General features: G+C 47.3%; 1 protein-coding gene across 1 annotated transcript; it reads right to left on the bottom strand.

The window, feature by feature from the left end:
- Positions 1-944: 944 nt before the first annotated feature.
- Positions 945-16,322, bottom strand: LOC123021009 (vomeronasal type-2 receptor 26-like). Its single transcript, XM_044425376.1, has 6 exons — positions 16,258-16,322; positions 9,335-9,626; positions 4,756-5,004; positions 3,941-4,003; positions 2,877-3,017; positions 945-1,832 (listed from the first exon to the last, which is right to left on the bottom strand). The coding sequence occupies exons 1-6, from the start codon at positions 16,320-16,322 to the stop codon at positions 945-947; spliced, it is 1,698 nt and encodes a 565-aa protein (XP_044281311.1).
- Positions 16,323-20,506: the final 4,184 nt, after the last annotated feature.

Below are 20,506 nucleotides of genomic sequence, written 5' to 3'. Positions count from 1 at the left end.
CATGTAGATGTTCCAGCTGTGGTTCCCCCAAGAGGCACAAGGCCCATTGCAGGAATTGGAAACATAATACCTCAGTTTCTGCATGTTATTTCAGGATTTATTTTCAGATAACGTGTGTAGAATATGATTTTTTTATTATATGAAAGAGAGATGCATAACCTTTAAGTACACCCAAAGGGTGTTCAAAATTCTAATACAAAGCAGCACAGTGTGAATCACACAACCACATGTCTTAACCTCTGTGAACAAAGAGCACTAAAACTGGTTTAGCAAGTAAGAGAAGAGACCGGAGGAGCAGGAATCCCATCTGCAGAAAGGGTGAGCTCAAAGGAGCTGCCAGTCCTGGAGTTTAGTCCAGTGAAGTGAGTTCCTGCTGCCACGTGAGTCATGGGCAAAACTAGTCCATGTGCAGAGTGCCAGGTGGGGACCCTGCTCTCCCGAGGCTTAAGCAAGCCTGGCATGGGGCTGAACTGACAAAAGATGGATCAGGCCATGGGGGAGAATGGAGTCCCGAGGCTTGGGCTCTCCAGAATTTTGTAAAGTGGACATTCAGACTTCCCTCAAAAGCTGGAAGTTCCTTTTCTGAGGTTTACCCTGCTTGACTTCAATTGATGTCTTTCCCTTCTATAGCAGAACAGCACCATAAGTTATCTCATGCTTTGCTAATATTAAAAAAAAAAACCCTGCCTAATGCTTCGTATTTCTCTGCCAGTAGAAGGAGCCTGCCTTCCCTGGCCAGGACTCTCAGTGGGAGGAGGCATCATGTCCTTCACTCTTCCTGAAAAATGACCTCAAGTCCCCCATCTTCCTCTCTGCACACTTTCATCCCTCCTTTCTAGCTACCCCCTTTCAGCATCAGTTCCTCACATCACTACTCTGGTTATTAAGAGATTCTCTTGACCATTTCAAAAAAACAAATAGTATTTAAAAATCTATTTGAAGTATCACATGCCATTTTCCTTTTTGGCTGTTAGATGCTCCTTTGTATTCAGGTCAGGCCTCAGAAGGATAATGTAGCACTTGGGCAGGAAGATGCAGCCCAGCAGCCCAGCACTGGAGGCCAAGATGGAGAAGACCTGCACGGCCACCATGAACTTTCCCCTCGTGCTCAGGTAGGTGGGCACGAAGGATACCCAGACGCTGCAGAAGACCAGCATGCTGAAGGTGATCAGCTTGGCCTCATTGAAGGCCCCGGGAAGCTTCCTGGCCAGGAAGGCCACCGTGAAGCAGACGGCAGCCAAGAAGCCCATGTAGCCGAGGGCAGCATAGAACATGGCCACACAGCCTTCATTGCACTGCAGGATGATCAGTCCTTCCTGGGAGTGCATGTCTGAGTCAGGGAAGGGTGGAGAGGTGCCCAGCCAAATGGTGCAGATCACAACTTGAACAGTGGAACAGGTGATAACAATACAGTTGGCCAAACACTTCCCCAGCCATTTCCTCACCCTGTTCCCTGGCTTGGTGGCCAGGAAGGCCAGCACCACAGTGATGGTTTTGGCCAAGAGAGAAGAGACAGCCACTGAGAAGATGATGCTGAAGGCTGTCTGCCGCAGAAGGCAGGTCACTAGCCTTGGTTGGCCAATGAACAGTAAAGAGGACAAGAAGGAAAGGAGAAGGGAGATGAGCAGAATGTAGGAGAGGTCTCGGTTGTTGGCCTTGACGATTGGTGTTTCCAGATTTTTAATGAAGATTGCTAACACACAGCTCGTGCTGAAGGACAAGAGCAGGGCAAAGAAATTAAGGATTATCCCCAAAAATTCCTCATAGGACAGGAAGGTGGAAACTTTGAGGACACATCGATCTTGCTTCTTGTTTGGATGCTGATCTTCTGGACATCTGGTGCAATGTTCTGCATCTGAGGAGGAGGAGGAAAAAAAAGGAAAAGGGGTTTGTTTGGTATCAGCTCTAGTTCTCTCTATTCTTTTGTGTTCTAGAGTTCTGCCTTTCTAAACCCACAACGAATCCTGGACAGTATAAACTGACCTTGACTGAAGCTTCCTGCAGTGGAAGAGACCATTCTCGCCCCCTTCCTCGCCCTTTAAGGGGGTTGCTGGTTGCGTTTTCCAATATTCCAATATTTTGGAAAATGATTTCTCAATTGACGTGATTCCGTGTAACTTTTCTATGTCCCTGCTTACCTTCCTGAGTGGAGATGGTCCCTTCTGCACACAGAGCACAAGCATAGCAGCAAACTGGCTTTTCTTTCACAATAACTTTGACGTATCCAGGGGTGCAGCTATTGGAACACCTTGACTGTGGGAGGGTCTGTAAATACCGAGAAGGAATATTGAGGAGAAAGTGCAAGTGGGGAAGCTGGAAGAACGAACAATGATAGATTGAAGATGCATCACGAAGAGCTCTAATGGTATCTACCCAATCTAGTGAAGTGAATGTCAAAATGGCCAATGCCCCTGAGTGCCAGCAAGTGTAGAGGAAATCATAAGTTAGCAAAGAACCCTCAACTCCATGTTTAAGCTGGTGGGCTGTGAACTGGTGAAGTACCAAGAAAGAGATCTTTGGCATGCTGTAAAAGCTCAGTGAAAATGTTCACTAGTATGCAGCAGCTATGAAAAATCAAATTCAGTTTCTGGGCAGCCCAGGCCAGGGGGTCTAGTGGATTCCCAAAATGGATTCTCCAGAATGGATCTCTCACACATCCCTAAGAGAGGAAAAAATAGGGTGTGGAGAGCTTGGCATGGTTCCTTTAGCTTTGCTGCATCAACAGCACAGTCCACAAGGGCTGTGGTAGTGCCCTCTGCCGTAATTTGTATAAGATCAGAAGACATGGGTTGCCTTACTTGGTTAGGCCATGCATTGGGATTCTCCTCCAGGTGCAACAGAGGTATTGACAATTCCTGCCTCTCTAGACCCCCAACCTTCACTTTCACTAGTGAAGTGGTGTTTTCCAGCCAGTATAACAGGATATCAAAGCTGGCCGTCAGCTCCCCGTCTCCATCCAGGTACAGTCCATCCAGGGAGGCATTGGAGAAGCCATACTTTCTCAGGAAAGGGTGCAGCTGGAAAGAGAGAGAAGAGTAGAAACAATGCCAGTCATTTTGGCACTGCCCATTCTCTCAATTTCAGATGGCAGCAGGTATCCTCCATGCCATTCTTGGCAGTGTCCTTTTGGCTCAAATGCAATTGAAATCAAAGCAGAACTGAGCTCCATTCCTGAGTCCCATTTTTCAGCTTTGTGCTGATTTGGGAGGGAGTTTCTCCACTTTGAACATGTGGTTCAAAAAGGAAGGGGATTCCAGGGGAAGACAAAGTGGCCACAGGGTGACCCAGAACACCTTCAGGTAGATTGGCCCCTAAGGGTTTTGGCATAGGAGCTTGCCAGAAAGTTCTTGGAGGTCTGGATGTCCACAGCAATCGTTTTTCCTCATTGAGTTTGAATCTCAAAATGTTGCTTGTGGTGTTCACTCCATGTTCTACTCCCTTGCTTCATTTTTGAGAAAAAAAAATCTGAAACAAATTCATCAATATAGTTTGGCATCCTGTGGGGAATTCTTGAATTCGATGTCTCTGGTGCTTGTATGGGCACACTGCAGGGCCATGATGCACAGCCCTACAGCCTTGGAGGGCCCCCAGCAGACACTTTGAAGCTGGTGTTGTTGGTGGTCACCCAATGGCAGATCCTTCTCTTAGTCCAGCCATGCTGTGGAGAGTAGTGGCTGGTATAGCCCCCTGCAACGTTTGAAAAATTGGAACATTGAGCTCAAAATGTCTGAGTGAGTCAGAGGGTGCATTTTGGGGACCCAGCCAAAGATTGCAATGGAGCAAAGTTCAGATTCCCCCCATTCCGCTCCTTTGCCCTCATGGGCTGTGCCCACCACATATGAGCCTCTCCATGCTTTGCTTCCCTCACTCCTGCCCATTTAGCATCATGAAACTTAACTGCATGGTTTGCCTGGATTCACTCTGCTCCTGAACCCCAAACCTTGACCATCACAGCCATCCAGCCCATGCTGGCCATCTCATTTGGGCCACACTTAATGAGCGCCTGTCAGACAATGGGAAGGGGATGAAACAAAGCCCTTTTCCTGGCCAGCAGAAATTATAGCTTCCACTGGCCTCTGTCCGGCAGACCAGTGCTCCTAGTGTCCTCTTCTGGGTAGTTTTGCCAGATGCCAAATCTGCCAGCCCTGCTCCCACCAGTGAGTAATTCTGTCCTTTATGCAAAAGAGACATGTGAAGGAAAAGGAATACCCGCCATGGCTGCAGCTTCCCAAAGTCCAGCCTTTCTCCTGCCACCTTTGCCCATTGCTGTGATGTGGAACCATGCGCCATGTGCAAGGCTCTTGCCACCATCTGGACACCTCTATAGACATTGTAGGTGTTCTCCGACAGAGTCAGTTGAAGCACCTCCAGGGGCAAGTTCTCCTTCTGCTCACATCTTCTCCTCCCTTTAACTGACAAAGTGTATTTGGAATATGAGCAACGAAATGCTTTTGACATGTAAGGGCCAATATGATCAAAGTTGCCCCCCTTTGGCCTGTTGCTTGTCTGGATTGAGAAGGAAAAGAACCAATGGCTGTGCTTCCTAGAGGAAAATCTTCGGGTCACTGTTGAGCTGATGTCCCACAAGGCTGTTGTGAGCCAGACCTTGCCTTGAGCAGGTTCTGCCCAGAGATCAAGCATTTTTTGTAGAAAGAACATTCCATCATTGAAAGAGCGAGTTTCCGCATAGTAGACAAAGACTTTGACTTGTCTCCATAGGAGAGCAGGTGGAACGGAAATGTTGTATTTCAGAACATTCCTTTCTTGGAATCTCAGTGTGAAGGCAACACAGATGCTGTTCATTGTGAGCAGAAGAGTCATGGCCTGCATGAACCATTCCCCGTTGTCATTGTCTGGAACATAGAGACCAATCCATGTCCATCTGAAATGAAGGAGCAGCTGGACAATTCCCAGGTACTGGTCTCTGTCTTTGGGGACCACACGGTAAAAAAATTGGAACTGGGCCTTATCCTTCAGGTCATGGGTGACAAAGGCATAGCTGACCTGCCAAGGAAGAAAAGAGACACAAATTTTGCTCTGGAACACAAACCCCAACACAAAGCAAGAGGTTCTACAATCACAACCTTCCCCCCGCCCCTCTTGGGTGCCGCACGATATCCTGGAAAGGGGCTCCAATACCCATGGGGTCTATAAGTGCCATCTAGTCCACCTCCCTACTGGTAGAATGGCAAACTTGCTGCCTGTGGAATCCCAGCAGTGGAACAGGAGGGCATCCACTCCAAATTCTTTCAGCAACTTGTTTTCAGAGATATGCTTCTTTGCTAGCATAAGGAGGTAGTCACAATAGGGGAGTCCTGTGACGTGACATCATCACGTTCAGGGAGGTTGGACCTATGTGTGGAAATTATTCCTCTATATTCATGCTAACAAATGGGCTTGGACTGCTTTCATTTTCCATTGCCCAAGGAGAGGTCTTTGCTAGCCTCTTGGTCTGAAGCCATGTCAAAGGACATTTCCTTGTTCATTTCTGGCCAACAGAAGCAAGTGAGAAGCCCAGGCGCTGCTGTGCTAGGTGTAGCCAGAAAAAACCACAAGTGGATCAGGGTATTTCCCTCAGAAGTGCATTCCTCACTTTGATTTCCCTACGTCCTGGCTTTGACATAGTTTGAGGGCCTTTTCTGCAACCCCTTGCTTGGTTCTTACTTGGATGTTGGCAACTACTTGGAGAAAGTGGCAGTAAAGAAAAGAAGTGGCTGATCGGTTAACCAAAGGAATGGGATTAGTCAAATCCCCTTCAAAGCCGATCTGCAGGGTCAGCTGCAAGATCCACCACTCAGTGGCCTGTTGCATGAAGCAACCCCTTGTTGCATGTATTTCAGTGCTTCTCCCTTCCAATAAACAACATTTTAGAATTGAAGAGTTGTCAGGTTTCCTCTACATGGTGCACACAGGGGTTTGGCCAAAGATATGTAGAGAGGGCAAAAAAATTCCAGGCTGCAGACAAAGTAAATAAGAAAGACCTGAAGAGAACTCATGTCAAGATTATGTAACCCCAAGGAAGTTGTTCTTGGGTATCTCCATTAGTCCCACCAATTCCAGAGGAGATTCTGTGGGGGGGAAGGGGACCTGTGAGGAAGGCAAGGACTTAACTTGACCCAAAAAGTCATAAAGTACATAGTGGGGTTTCCTCACTCACTTGCTTTTGCAGAGACCCCATGACATTCTTTTCATGTTCAGATTTCTGGTAAATTATCTATTTTTACATTTATTTATGTATTTAGAAAATTTCTATGCCACCCCATTCGCCGAAGCCTCAGGGCGGCTCACAACATAAATAACTTCAATTACAATAATATACATTAACAGTATAAAATAATTTGCCCTGGCCAAATAATAAAATAAATAAATACTATTAGCAGTTAAAATGACATTTGAATAAAAAGGTCTTTGCCTGGCACCGAAAAACAAATAACGGTGCCAGGCGTACCTCTTTGGGGAGCGCATTCCATAGATTGGGTAGATTGGGCGCCACCGCAGAGAAAGCTCTCCTCCGAGTACTCACCCTCCTAATTTCCTTCACGGAGGGTTCCTGGAGAAGGGCCTCTCCCACAGATCTCAGGGGGTGGGTGGGCATATATGGACGTAAGCGTTCCTTCAGGTAACCAGAACCCAAGCCGTTTAGGCTTTATAGGTCATCACCAACACCTTGAATTGGGCCCGGACTTCAATGGGAAGCCAGTGAAGCTGACGGAGGACTGGAGTCATGTGAACATAACGCCCAGTCCCCGTCAGCCTGGCAGCTCTATTCTGAACCAATTGAAGTATCTGGACTGTCTTCAAGGGTAGCCCCACGTAGAGCGCGTTACAGAAGTCAAGGCGGGAAGTCACCAACGTATGTGTCACTGTCGCCAGGCAGTCGTACTCCAGGTAGGGGCGCAGCTGATGGATCAGCTGAAGCTGAAAGAAAGCACTCCTCGCCACCGCTGTCACCTGAGCTTCCAGTGAAAGCTCTGGGTCAAGGAGCACTCCCAAGCTGTGGACCTTGTCCCTAAGAGGGAGTGCAACCCCATTCAGGACCAGGTTCAATTCATCCTCACCGAAGCCCAATCCAGACAGGACCTCTGTCTTGTCTGGATTGAGCATCAGTTTACTGGCCCTCATCCAGCCCATTACCTCGGCCAGGCACCGGTTCAGTACAGCCACTGCCTCACCTGGATTGGTGGAAAACGAGAGGTAGAACTGGGTATCATCAGCGTACTGATGATTCCGCAGCCCACAGCTCCTGATGACCTCTGCCAGCGGTTTCATGTAGACGTTAAACAGCAAAGGGGACAAAATGGATCGCTGCAGTACTCCATGGCATAGCTGCCATGGTGCCGAGATATAGTCCCCCAGCACCACCTTCTGGAATCAGTCATTGAGATAGGAGCAGAACCACTGCTAGGCAGTGCCTCCGACCCCCAATCCCGCTAGCCTATCCAGAAGGATACCATGGTCGATGGTATCGAACGCCTCTGAGAGGTCCAGGAGAACCAACAGGGACGCACTCCCCCTGTCCTTCTCCCTGCACAGGTCATCATACAGGGTGACCAAGGCAAATTCAGTACCATACCTGGGTCTGAAGCCGGACTGAAATGGGTCCAGATAATCAGTTTCATCCAAGAATGCTTGTAGTTGTCCCGCCACCACCCGCTCCAACACCTTGCCCAGAAACGGGATGTTGGCCACTGGTCTATAATTAGTGGCCATATCTGGATCCAGTGACGCTTTCTTCAGGACCAGTTGGACTACCACCTCCTTTAAAGGGGCAGGTACCCGACCCTCCCTCAGAGAAGCATTAACCACTTCCATGATCCAGATCCCAATTCCATGCTTGGTGTTATTTATTAACCAAGATGGGCAAGGGTCCAATAGGCAAGTGGTGGGACGTACTCGTCCAAGCACCTTGTCCACATCATCAGGCCGCAATAACTGAAATTCATCCATTAATTTTGGACCAGACAGTGACATTGGTATCTCCCCAGAAACCTTTGAATCACTAGTAGAGTCTAGCTCGTAACGAATCTGAGCGATTTTCTCCCTGAAATGCTTGGCAAAGTCATTACAGTGGGCCTTCAAGGGTGGAACCAGATCTTTCTTAGGGCCAGGGCAAACCAGGCCTTGTACCACTCAAAAAAGCTGTGCCGGACGGCATTTTGAGGAGGCAATGGAAACGGAAAAGAATTTCTTTTTCGCCGCCCTCACCACCACAGCATAGGCCCGATAATGGGCTCTTAAGTGTGTTTGGTCAGATTCATCCTGTGATCTCCTCCACCTATGCTCTAGCTGTCTCCCAGCCTGTTTCATCGCCCGCAATTCAGGTGTATACCAAGGGGAAGAGTGGGCTCTGCCCGGCAGGAGAGGATGCTTAGGGGCGATCGTGTCAACAGCCCTGGTCATCTCCCCGTTTCACAGTTCAACCAGAGCCTCGACAGGAGCACCAGTCCTGTCAGCTGGAAACTCCCCCAGGGCCTTCAGGAATCCACCCGGATCCATCCGGCTCAGGGGGCGGACCCACACAATTGGGTCCGCACCCTTAAAGAGGGAGAGGTCGTTCTTGAGCACAAACCTCACCAGGAAGTGATCTGACCATGACAGGGGAGTCGGACATAAATTCCTCACCCTCAGACCACCCTCTTCCTGCCCCTTTGAGAAAACCAGGTGCAGAGTGTGTCCACGTTCATGGGTCAGGCCGGTGACATGTTGAGACAGCCCCATGGCCATCATGGAGGCCATGAAGTCCTGAGCTGCCCCGGTCAGACCAGTCTTGGAATGGGGATTGAAGTCCCCCAGGACCAACATCCTGGGGGTCCTCAACACCCGGTCCAAGACGATCTCCATCAGCTCAGGCAGGGAGATTGTTGGGCAGAAGGGTGCACGGTACACCAACAGAATCCCCAATCTGTCTCGGTCACCCAACACCATGTAGAGGCACTCCAGCCCTGGCCTCGAAGGGACCAGAAGTCCTGTGAGGGAGATGGAGGCTCAGTAAACCAAAGCGACTCCCCCTCCCCTCCCCTCCCCTCCAGGCGTGAATGGTGCTGAACCAGAAATATTGGATCCTTCTGGGTTTTCTTGCTTGATTTTAGAACTGAAGGACCTGGGAGTGGCATTTGCCAGTTGGAAATGGTGCACGTTAAATAGTCTGCTCCCTTGAATGGGAAACATGGTGACTTCCTTTTTTCTCCTCTGGTTCCCAGCAGATGTCCATTTTGTTGAATCAGAGAGATAAATACAGCTTGTAGTGTATTAAGTGAAAGAGCACTATGGTCACTATCACTGGAAATGTGCTCAAATATCTTATGGAATGAGACATAAGCTGTGAGATGCCTACCTGTGGGATTTTGTAGGTCCCCAACAGGGCTGAAATATGGCTGGAAATTTCCGAGTCAGCCCCTTCCACAACAGCCAGCAGGTCCCTCTGTCTCCCACACATATAGTTTGGGATGTTCTTCTGCCCAGGAGACAGCAGATCCAGCACAATATCATAGGTGATCCGGGCACAGTAATAGTTCTCGTTGATGCTGTAGCCTAGAGAAACGTTGGGCAGGAGGTCCGGATTCTGGTTGATCTCATGGATGGCATGCAAGAAGGCCAGGTCATAGAAGTAGGTTACATCTGGTTGTCTGCAGCAAAAGAGATGTTTCTCATCGATATTTTAAGATAAATGTAACTGGTTTTAGTAAAATAAACTAACCTATGTAACTTGCTGCAACAGACCTACCATTGCTTGTTGATTCAACACCTTCTCTATTCTGAGAGCTCTGTTACTAATGAACAGTATGGAAAATTTAACTAACTAAAGCTAAATAACCTTAAAACCATGAACTGGAGTAGTGCAAGGTTGCATCATTTTTCCCTCTCTGGTGGCATTTTCTGCTTTCCCTGGGGGCTTCCTCCTGCCTAAGTCCTGGTGATTGCATCTGTGTGAGCCTTCCAGTTCGGACAGTGGGAGCAAGCCGTGTCCTCCTGGAAGAGTGGCCAAATGCTCCTGCTGGAAAGAGGGGCCCAGAATCAACAGCAGAAGTCCTCTGAGCTGGCCAGAGACACCCCAGGGAATGTGGAGGGCTCTGATATGTGTGGGTGTCTCAGGATCAGGCAGAACTTGAGGAGCACAGTATGGGAGGAAAATACCATAGGAAGAGTTGTGCTGGATCAGAAAAAGCTTCCATGCAGTGCAGCATTCTCTGAAAGCCTTGGACAGCTCCTCTGTTTTTTTCATATTGCTAGTTTTCCAGGTATGGGAGGCTGTTTGCTGCGGAACCTGGGCTTGAGGCCTGTGCTGTCCCCACATCCTGCTGGCAGGGTCCTTGCTCCTGTATGACCAGAAATCTTGGTGGGGCCAATCCTTAGTATGGACATTCCTCTGCTCTTTTTCCTGCAGTATGCCATGCCATGTCTTCAGAAGTGACTTTGCTACAAAGATGCCCCCGCACCCCGTAAGACTCTGAAAAAACTTTGACATCTCTGCAACACCTTTCTCAATTTCCTTTTTCTTTTAACAATTTTATTAATTTCTCTATAAATTCAAAATTAGAAACAACAATTATTCAGGACATCGGATATACTGGGTCGACATCACACTCTTTTTTTTTTTTTACATTTAATAACTATATTCAATTCTACGCATAGTTCTGTTTCTCTAACCAATGGTAAAAAATATTCCAAGTTTGATAGAAGTACGTATTTTCCTTCTCCTTCAAAGACAAAGTAAATCTGTCTATCTCTGCCCAGTCCAAGATCTTTTTTAAAATCAACTCTTCATTAGGTGGCTCTTCACTTCTCCAATGTTGAGCAAACGCAATCCGCGCCACAGTTGTTATATGTAAAGTTATATATAAAATTTATTTATCAAAATTATCAGGAATAATGCCTAATAGAAAGACTTCAGGTTTAAATGTTAATGGTTTATGCAGCATTTCCTCAAGCCACTTGTGTATTTAAACCCAATACTTTTTTGCCTTAACACATGTCCACCACAAATGATAGAAGGTACTAGGTGTTTGTTTACATTTCCAAGATCTATTTGACATATTTGGAAACAGTTTTGCTAATATACTGGGTGACAGATACCATATGTAAAAGGTTTTATAAAGGTTTTCTTTATATGAAGATGCTAGAATTATCTAAATATTTCTTTCCCACAGCTTTTGCCATTTTTGTAACTCAATATTATACCTAAAGTTTTGTGCCCATGTTATCATAGTCTCTTTAACTTGTTCATCTACCATTTTCATATCTAAAAGAAAGTTATACAACCTTGTAATCATTTTTTCACCTGATTCTAAAATCATTTTATCAAATGCTATTAAGTCCTTATAAAAGCTATAAGGGAACCTTTCTCTATTTTCTTCATGCCTCTTTTGTCATCTTGCCAGGAGGAAAAACTAGCTGAAGTGCATGGCTACTCAGAAGGAAATGACATTCCATTTAAGATTCTGACTGCCATATAAGGCACATGGAACTCAATGGAGGACAGCTGTGGGGAAAGTAGCTCAGGACATCGCTGCATTTGCTTGCTGTGCAGGCCATGGCTGCTTGCTTTCCTGCCAGAAGTGAGGTCATGTGCGACCCACTGCGACCCCATAGACAACATTCCTCCAGGCTCTCCTGTCTTCCACCATCCCCCAGAGTCAACCTAAGCTTACACCCACTGTCCCAGTGACTCCATCTATCCACCTCATCCTCTGCCATCCCCATGTTCTTTTGCCATCAATTTTTCCCAGTATTAGGGCCTTCTCCAGTGAATCCTTCCTTCTCATTAAGTGGCTAAACTATTTGAGTTTCATCTTCAGTACCTGGCCTTCTAAAGAGCAGTCAGGGATGATCTCCTGTTAGTCTGACCTCCTTGCAGTCCAAGGGACTCTCAGTAGTCTCCTCCAGCACCACAATTCAAAGGCCTCAATCCTTTGGCGCTCAGCCTTCCTTATGGTCCAGCTTTCACAGCCATACATTGCAACTGGGAAAACCATAGCCTTGACTATATGCACTTTTGTTGGCAGGGTGATGTCTCTGCTTTTTAGTATGCTGTCTAGATTTGCCATAGCTTTCCTCCCCAGGAACAAGCATCTTTTAATTTCATGGCTGCAGTCACTGTGCGCAGTGATCTTGGAGACCAAGAAACTAAAATCTGTCACTACCTCCATTTCTTCCTCATGTATTTGGCAGGAAGTGAGAGGATTGGAAGCCATAATCTTAGTTTTTTTAATGCTGCATTTCTAGCCAACTTATGTGGTCTCCTCCTTCACCCGCATCAAGAGGGTCTTTAGTTTCTCCTCACTTTCTGCCATTGGAGTGGTATCATCTGTATATCTGATGTTGTTGATATTTCTCATGGCAATCTTAATTCCACTTGTAATTCATCTAGTCCAGTCTTTCTCATTATGTGCTCTGCAGATAAGCTAAAAAGGGAGGGAGACAGTATAAAGCCTTGGCCAAACTCCTTTCTCAATTTTCAACCAATCAATAGTTCTGTGTCCAGTTCTCATTGTTGATTCTTGACCTGCATATAGGATTCCCAAGAGACAAATAAGATGGTCTGGTGCGCCCATCTGTTTAAGAACTTGGCACAATTTGTTGTGATCCACACAAAGGCTTTAACATAGTCAATGAAGCAGAAGTAGATGATTTTCTGGAACTCCCTAGTTTTCTCCATGATCCAGCGTGTGTTGGCAATTTGATCTCTAGTTCCTCTCCCTCTTCGAAATCCTGCCTGTACTTCTGGTAGTTCTCGGTCCACATACTGCTGGAGCCTAGCTTGTAGGATTTTGAGCATAACTTTGCTAGCATATGAAATGAGTGCAATGGTGTGGTAGTTTGAACATTCTTTGGCATTGCCCTTCTTTGGGATCGGAATGTAAACGGACCTTTTCCTATCCTGTGATCACTGTTGAGTTTTCCAAATTTGCTGGCATATTGAGAGAAGCACTTTTACTGCATCACCTTTTAGGATTTGGAATAGCTCAGCTGGAATACTGTCTCCCCCACCAGCTTTGCTGTTTCTCAGACTTATTAAGGCCCATTTGACTTCACATTCCAGATGTCTGGTGCGAGATCAGCGACCACCCCATCGTGGTTGTCAGGAACATTAAGCTGTTTTTCTGTTTTCTTCTGTAATCTTGCCACCTCTTCTTAATCTCTTCTGCCTCTGTTAGGTCCCTGCCATTTGGTCCTTTATCATGCCCATCTTTGCATGAAACTTTCCCTTCATATCTCCAACTTTCTTTAGGAGATCTCTGGTCCTCCCTATTGTATTGTTTTCTTCTATTACTTTGCACTGTTCATTTAAGAAGGCATTCTTATCTCTTCTAGCAATTCTCTGGTATTCTGCATTCAATTGGGTGTATCTTTCTCTTTTAACTCTTGCCTTTCACTTTGATTCTTTACTCAGCAATTTGTAAAACTTCCTCAGATGGCCATTTTGTTTTATTATATTTCTTTTTCTTTGGGATGGTTTTAGTTGCTACCTCTTGTACAATGTTGCAAACCTCCATCCACAGTTCTTCAGGCACTCTATTGGATCTAATTCCTTAAATCTATTAGTCACCTCTACTGTTTATTCATCAGAGATAGAATTTACATCATACCTGAGTGGCCTATTGCTTTTCCCTACTTTCTTCAATTTAAGCCTAAATTTTGCAACCAGAATCTCATGATCTAGTTTTTACTGACTGTATAGAGCTTCTCTATCTTAGGCTGCAGGGCACATAGTCAATCTGATTTCTGTTTTGACCATCTGGTGATGTCCATGTGAAGAGTTGTCTCTTGGGTTGTTGGAAAAGAACGTTTGCTATGACCATCTTATTCTCTGGACAAAATTCTACCATCCTGTGTTCTGCTTCATTTTGTACCACAAGGCCAAACGTGCCTGTTTTTCTGGTTATCTGTTGCCTTCCTACTTGAGCATTCCTATCCCCCATGATGATAAGGGCATCATTTTTGGGTGTTAATTCTAGAAGGTGTTTTAGGTCTTCACAGAACCGGTCAACTTCAGCCTCTTCAGCACCAGTGGTTGGGGCATAGACTTAGACTACAGTGATGTTGAATGGTCTGCCTTGGATTCTAACTGAGAGCATTCCGTCATTTTGGAGATTGTATCCCAGTACTGCTTTTCCTACTCTCTTATTGACTATGAAGGCTATTCCATTTCTTCTGAGGGAAATTTGCCTGCAGTAGTATACCTGATGGTTATCTGAATTAAATTCACCCATTCCTGTCCATTTCAGTTCAGTGATTCCTAAGATGTTGATTTTCGGTCTTGTCATCTCTTGTTTGACTACGTCCAGCTTGCCTTGATTCATGGATCTTACATTCCAGGTTCCTATATTGTCATTTTCTGTACAGCATCAGGCTCACCTTTCACCACCAGATACATCTGCAACTGAATGTCTTTTAGACTTTGACCCAGTTGCTTCATTCTTTCTGACCCTATGAGTACTAGCCCTCTTCTCTTCCCCTGTAGCACATTGGACACCTTCCGACCTGAGAGGCTCATCTTCCGGTATCATATCTTTTTGCTTTTTGTCCTGTCCATGGGGGTTTCATGGCAAAGATACTGGAAGGGTTGCCATTTCCTTCTCTAGTGGATCTCATTTTGTCAGAGCTCTCTGCTATGACCTGCCCATCTTGGGCGCCGCAACACACCATAACTCAGAGCTTCACCAAGCTACACAAGCCCCTTTGTCACAGCAAGGTAGTGATCCATGAAGGGGGCCATGGTGATTCCCCTGCAAAAAGCAGCACCAGAAACCCCCATTTCTCCCCTTTTTCCTTCTCCTGGATGTTGTGTGGGGCCAGAAAGAGTTGCCTTGCCTGGTCCCACACCTGTTAGAGACTACCCTGCACCCATCAGCAAGTTCATGAATGCCTGATCCATGGTGGGGGAGAATGAGATTCCTCATAAATGCTCAGTGGAGGCGGGGTAGAGCATGGATCTCCCACAGTGATCTGGTTGAACATCCAGGCAGTTCCTGTATTCAGCAAGGAATGCCATGGGTTTGATGACATTATAAGGAAAGTTGCATAAGCAATCCATTGCTAGCAGTTTCTATTTCAGGAGCTGTTGGAGTTGTCTTGAAAAACCGAAGAATGACTTTGGATTGTGCAAAGCACCAACATTTCATTTCTGTGCTGGTTTAGTGGATGTGTACCACCCAGAGAAATTTGGGTGTCAGATAGTTGGGGAGTGCACTTAACATGCACAAGCTAATATGATTTCTGGAGAGAGGCAAACAAGGTGTTTTAGAACAGGAGAAGGCTGTGAACACTTTGACCGGGCATCTTGGAATTCCCTTGCACCTGTCTGTGTTCTTGCACACCGTGTTTCTCATACCTTAAGTAGCAGACTCAGAAGAAAACACATATAGTTAAAAGACAGTGCTGGGAAAAGGCAGGTCCAGTTCCCCCTTTCCCATATTTACACCTTTTGCTACCTCCCTGAAATATCCCAAGGGAAAAGAGTTGATCCAATTTTGAAAAGAGTTCTGAAAGAATTTATGGAAAGAGTTTTGAAAGGAGATTGCTCATAGCAATAACTGTGATTCTGTTTGTGGTGTTTGCTCACATCTTAAGGTTTGTAGGGAAGTAAAACTGGTGGAGACTTTTAAGTTAGAGGTGCAGACCCCTTTCTGAACTCATAGTACAGGATGAAGGAATGTGTGCTGCTAAGACAGGAACTCATTGAACATGCATCTGCTTGGTGGCCCTTTGCTGTTGTGGAATTGTTTTCCTAGTGGTCTTGAAGGAACAGATTCACAAGAGGGTGTTCAGCACTTAAATTTGAAGGAAGTTGCTTAGCCTGTGCTCTGTCAGATAGGTACAGATGGAAAGGCAGGTTTGTTTGTTGGAATTAAAATGACACTCCAACCTCATTTTATAGTCTGATATCAACGGGAACTGTTGAGAATGATCCCCAGTGGCAGAGATGATGAGCAAGTTTTCCGACTTAGGGAATGGATCCTGAAATGTGTAGATGGCAGGATGGCTCTAAGATGAGGCTTGTTTTTCAAGAACCCAGGGCTTGACAGGGCTTGTTTGGGTGTCTTAAAAGGTCAAACCTCACTGGAGGAGCACAAAATACATCTCTGTAGGAGCACTTACATTTTTATGCGTATTAATGGCGGTCTGTCAAAGGAGCTCGGTAGCTCTGTGGCCATCAGTGAAGGGAGGACACCGCCAATGAGTTGGTCTCCCGGTCGGAAGAGATTTGTGGGATCGTATTGATCTCTCCTTAGCTGCAGGGGGCATCTTGTTGCTTGCCTGGCCCCAGCTTCCCAGATGAGCTGCAGGAGCAGCAGGAGCAGCAGGACGGTCTTGGAGGGCATGCCTGTTGTGGTTTCTGCCTTGTGGCTTTTCCCAGAGGCAAAGCCAAGCAGCTCCTGCAAGAAGAATGTGGCAGCCAGTGGCTCTATTCATGCAGAAACAGAGGAGCTTCTGCTCCAGGCACAAGCTGCTTGAGCCATGCTGTTGCAGCTTCCCTGTCCGTTGTCAGGCACCTCCCAAGCCTCAGCTGTGGGGAAAGCATGAGCACCCCTTTGATTCCATCCTCAGTGCCAAATATTGCCTCCTCTTGTAGCAGAACCTGCTATTTCCGTGTCTGGTCTCAAAAGCATTTCCTGGCACAATCCCTGGGGTGCTGGTGCCAATTAATATGAGTGTAATAATTGCAACGTGCAGGAGGACCTCTGCCCAACAGGCAACTCTCTGTGCAGCTTCCTGTTTGCTGCTGCAAAAAATATTTTTGCAGAAAATTGTGAGGAAATACTGAATCCCTGGAGTAGAATCATGGCGTGGTTGTTACACCATTGGGCTGTTGACCTCGGGTCCTACTTCATACTCAGCCATGAAGTTCACTTTGGGTAGGAGGAGGGGGAGGATGTTGAACCAGTCACTGACTCTTGGCCTATCCTACCTCATTGGACTTTTGTATGGAGAAAGTGGACCATGGGAGAAGGGAGACCATGCAAACTCCCATTGAGGAAGGAAAAAGGCAGAATATGAAAGTAACCACGACAGTAATACCAGTGTGTTCTTTAGCAAAGCCAAAAAGCAAGCCAACATAGATACATGGAAACATGGGGAAATAGGGGGTCAGAAGTGGTCTCCCAGGCTATCTAGTGTGACCCCTGGCTCCAGCATGTGCTTTCCAACTTTCCTTGAACATTCTCAATGATGGGGCCTCCACCACCTCCCATGCAAGCCCTTTCTGTATCCTTGAGGTCCTGACCATCAGGATGGACTTCCTGACCTATAACCTGAAGTCTGGCTGCTTGAGCTTTGCCCCATTGGACAGTTTCCTGTCTTCCACTTCTGGGAGAACAGGTCACAACGCTCTTTTGTGTTTCACTGTTTAGTCCTGTATGTCACTTTAAGATCCCCTTGGAGGCTGAGAAGGACCAGCTCCCTCACTCTCATCTCCTAAGGCATTTCTCCCAATCTCGTCCCCAACCCTGTGACCCCGTGCTGAATTAATCCTACCCTGGCTATGTCAAAGAAAGGAAGGAAGGAAGAGCGAAAGAGAAAGAAAGAGAGAGAGAAAGTTTCTTTAGAACTTGGCAACTTGGAAAATTTATTTGAAGCGCTGGGTATACACTTTGAAAACGGAGCACATTTACTTTTCATATTAAATAAAGTAGAAACATAGAAACAGAGCGAGTCAGAAGGGGTCTCCCGGGGCATCTAGTCTGACCTCTGGCACCAGCCGGATCAGCTCACGGCATGCCCACCATGTGGGCATCCAGCCTATCCTTGAACACCCGCACCGATGGGGCCTCAAGGACCTCTTGTGGAAGTTTATTCCACACCCTCGGGGTCCTGACTGTCAGGAAGTGCTTCCTGGCATCCAAACGGAACCTTGGCTCCCTGAGCTTTGCTCCATCGGAGCGTGTTCTGCCTTCCTCTGCAGGGGAGAACAGGTCTCTACCCATCTCCATGTGACATCCCCTCACATACCTGTATGTCACCAACATATCCCCTCTGAGTCTTCTCTTCTCCAGGCTGAAGAGACCCAGTTCCCTCAGTCTCGCCTCATACCCCATCCCCTGCAAACCGGCCACCAACCTTGTGGCCCTACGCTGCACTGACTCCAACCTGGCTATATTCTTTCAGTAATGAGGGGCCCAAAACTGAACACAATACTCCAATTGCGGGTTCACCAGAATCGTCTAGAGTGGGAGTAATACCTCTCTTGATCTAGAAGCCACACTTCTGGCTATGCAACCAAGGGTGGCGTTTGCCCTCTTGACCACCGCATCACACTGCTGACTCATGTTTAGCCTGCAGTCAACCAGTACGCCGAGGTCCCTTTCACAAGTGCTGTTCTCCAGCCACTTGTCACCCTACCTGTACTTATGACAGCTATTCCTATGCCCCTAGAGCAAGACCTTGCACTTATCCACATTGAATGCCATCCTGTTGTCTCCTGCACACTTCCATAGTCTGTCCAGATCCTTTTGGATCTGGAGTACCTGCTCCTCAGTTGTGGCCACTGCTCCAGTTTTAGTGTCGTCTGCAAATTTGATTAGCAGACTGTTCACCCCTTCTTCCATGTTGTTAATGAAAAGATTGAACAGGATCGGCCCCAGGATAGAGCCCTGGGGGACCTCGCTTGTCACTGGCCACCATCCCAATGATTCCCTGCTAATGGTTACCTTCTGCTTTCGGTCAGTCAACCATGCCCTAATCCACCGGACAGTGCTTTGGTGTATCCCAAAACTCCTCAGTTTCTCCACCAGGATATCATGGGGCACTTAGTCAAAAGCCTTGCTGAAATCCAGGTATACCACATCCACTGCATCCCCTCCATCTAGCCATCTCAAAACCTTGTCATAGAATTCCACAAAGTTTATCTGGCACAACCTGTTTTTGAGGAAGCCATGTTGTGTGGCTGTCAGCCTCCCTTCCCTATCTAGCATCACTAGATCTCTCTCTATTATGAGCCTTTCCATTGTTTTTCCTACAATGGACGTAAGGCTAACCGGTCTATAATTCCCCATGTCCTTTCTACTACCCTTTCTGAAAATTGGGACCACTGATGCCACCCTCCAGTCCTCTGGAACTTCACCCGTTCTCCACAAGGTCTCAAAAATGGAGGCCAGTGGACGTGAGAGAACCCCTGCTAACTCTCTAAGTACTCTCGGGTGTAACCCGTCAGGGCCTGGCGCCTTAGTAATTCCAATGCCCTGAGTAGCCTGTCAGGACATCATCCAGTGTCTCAAGTTGACCTGGAGGGCGATAACATACCCCCACTGTCAGGTCTCTTTCCCTGTCAAAACCGCTAAGTTTCACCCAGACTGCCTCTACCGAATCCCCATCTGTGCTGCATTCTATCTCACTGCATCCTATCCCTTCCCTGATGTATAAAGCCACGCCTCCACCTCTCTTTCCCTTCCTGTCCTTTCTAAAAATGTGATACCCTTCTATGTTCACATTCCAGACTTGCCTTTCATCCCACCAGGTTTCTCTGATTCCCACCAGATCATACCCTCCTATTCCCAGGAGAACTTCAAGATCTTCCTGCTTATTACCCATGCTCCTAGCATTGGTGTACATGCACCTCAACTCCTTCCCACTGCTTCCTTTCCTTGGAGTTCCCAGCCTCCTCCTTCCTCCCATCCTCCCTGATACCTGGCCCCTCTCTGTCGGAGTCCTTTCAGTCCCTGAAGTATCTCTAAAACCCTGTTCCCAGAGCCGTGATCTTCCCCCCACACTTGTCCATTACAGACACGTTACTGGGGGGCCTGAACTCACCCCTCCTCTGGCTCAGTTTAAAGTCTTCTGAACGAAGCTTGCTAGAGCATCTCCAAAGGACCTTTTCCCCATTCTCGTGAGGTGTAACCCATCCCTTGCCAGAAGACCATTGGCAAGAAAATGAGTGCTATAGTCAAGGAACCCCAAGCGTTGCTTCTGGCACCACACCCTAAGCCAGTCGTTCACCTCAGAGGCCCTCCTGCCCCTTCCTGGCCCAAATTCTTGGACAGGTAAGATTGACAAGAAGGCCACTTGGGTCTTCAGCTCCGTGAGTTTCTTCCCCAAGGCCTCAAAGTCCCTGGTGGTCCCAACCACACTCTGCCTTACCGCATCATTTGTGCCCACATGGATCACCAGGAGCGGCTGGTGACCCCTGGAGCGAACAAGACGCTCCACTCTGTCCTTCACATGCTCGATGCGTGCACCCGGCAGGCAGCAAACCTCCCTTGTCTCCAAGTTGGGGCAGCACACTGCCACCTCAGTGCCCCTCAGCAGGGAGTCCCCAACAAAAATCACATGCCGTCATACCTTCCCGGTGCTGGTGGGCTGCCATGCCCTGGTCCTTGCCTCTCCCACAGCGGCCTCCTTGCTGCCTGATATCCCAGGCTGGGGGTCCTGCTGTTCCCCCAAGGCCTCATCAGCCCCAGCCTCCCCAAGTGGAGAGAACCTGTTTCCCAGCTCCAGTTTGGTGCCAGGAGAAGGAGGAGGCCGTGCTGGCCTCCTCCACCTGTGGGTGACATACATCCATGTTTCCACAGCT

This window comes from Varanus komodoensis, unplaced genomic scaffold (assembly GCF_004798865.1).
Source record: "Varanus komodoensis strain SLA01 unplaced genomic scaffold, ASM479886v1 scaffold150, whole genome shotgun sequence".
In the NCBI taxonomy this organism is placed as follows: domain Eukaryota; kingdom Metazoa; phylum Chordata; class Lepidosauria; order Squamata; family Varanidae; genus Varanus; species Varanus komodoensis.
This window is presented reverse-complemented; position numbering and strand designations above follow the sequence as displayed.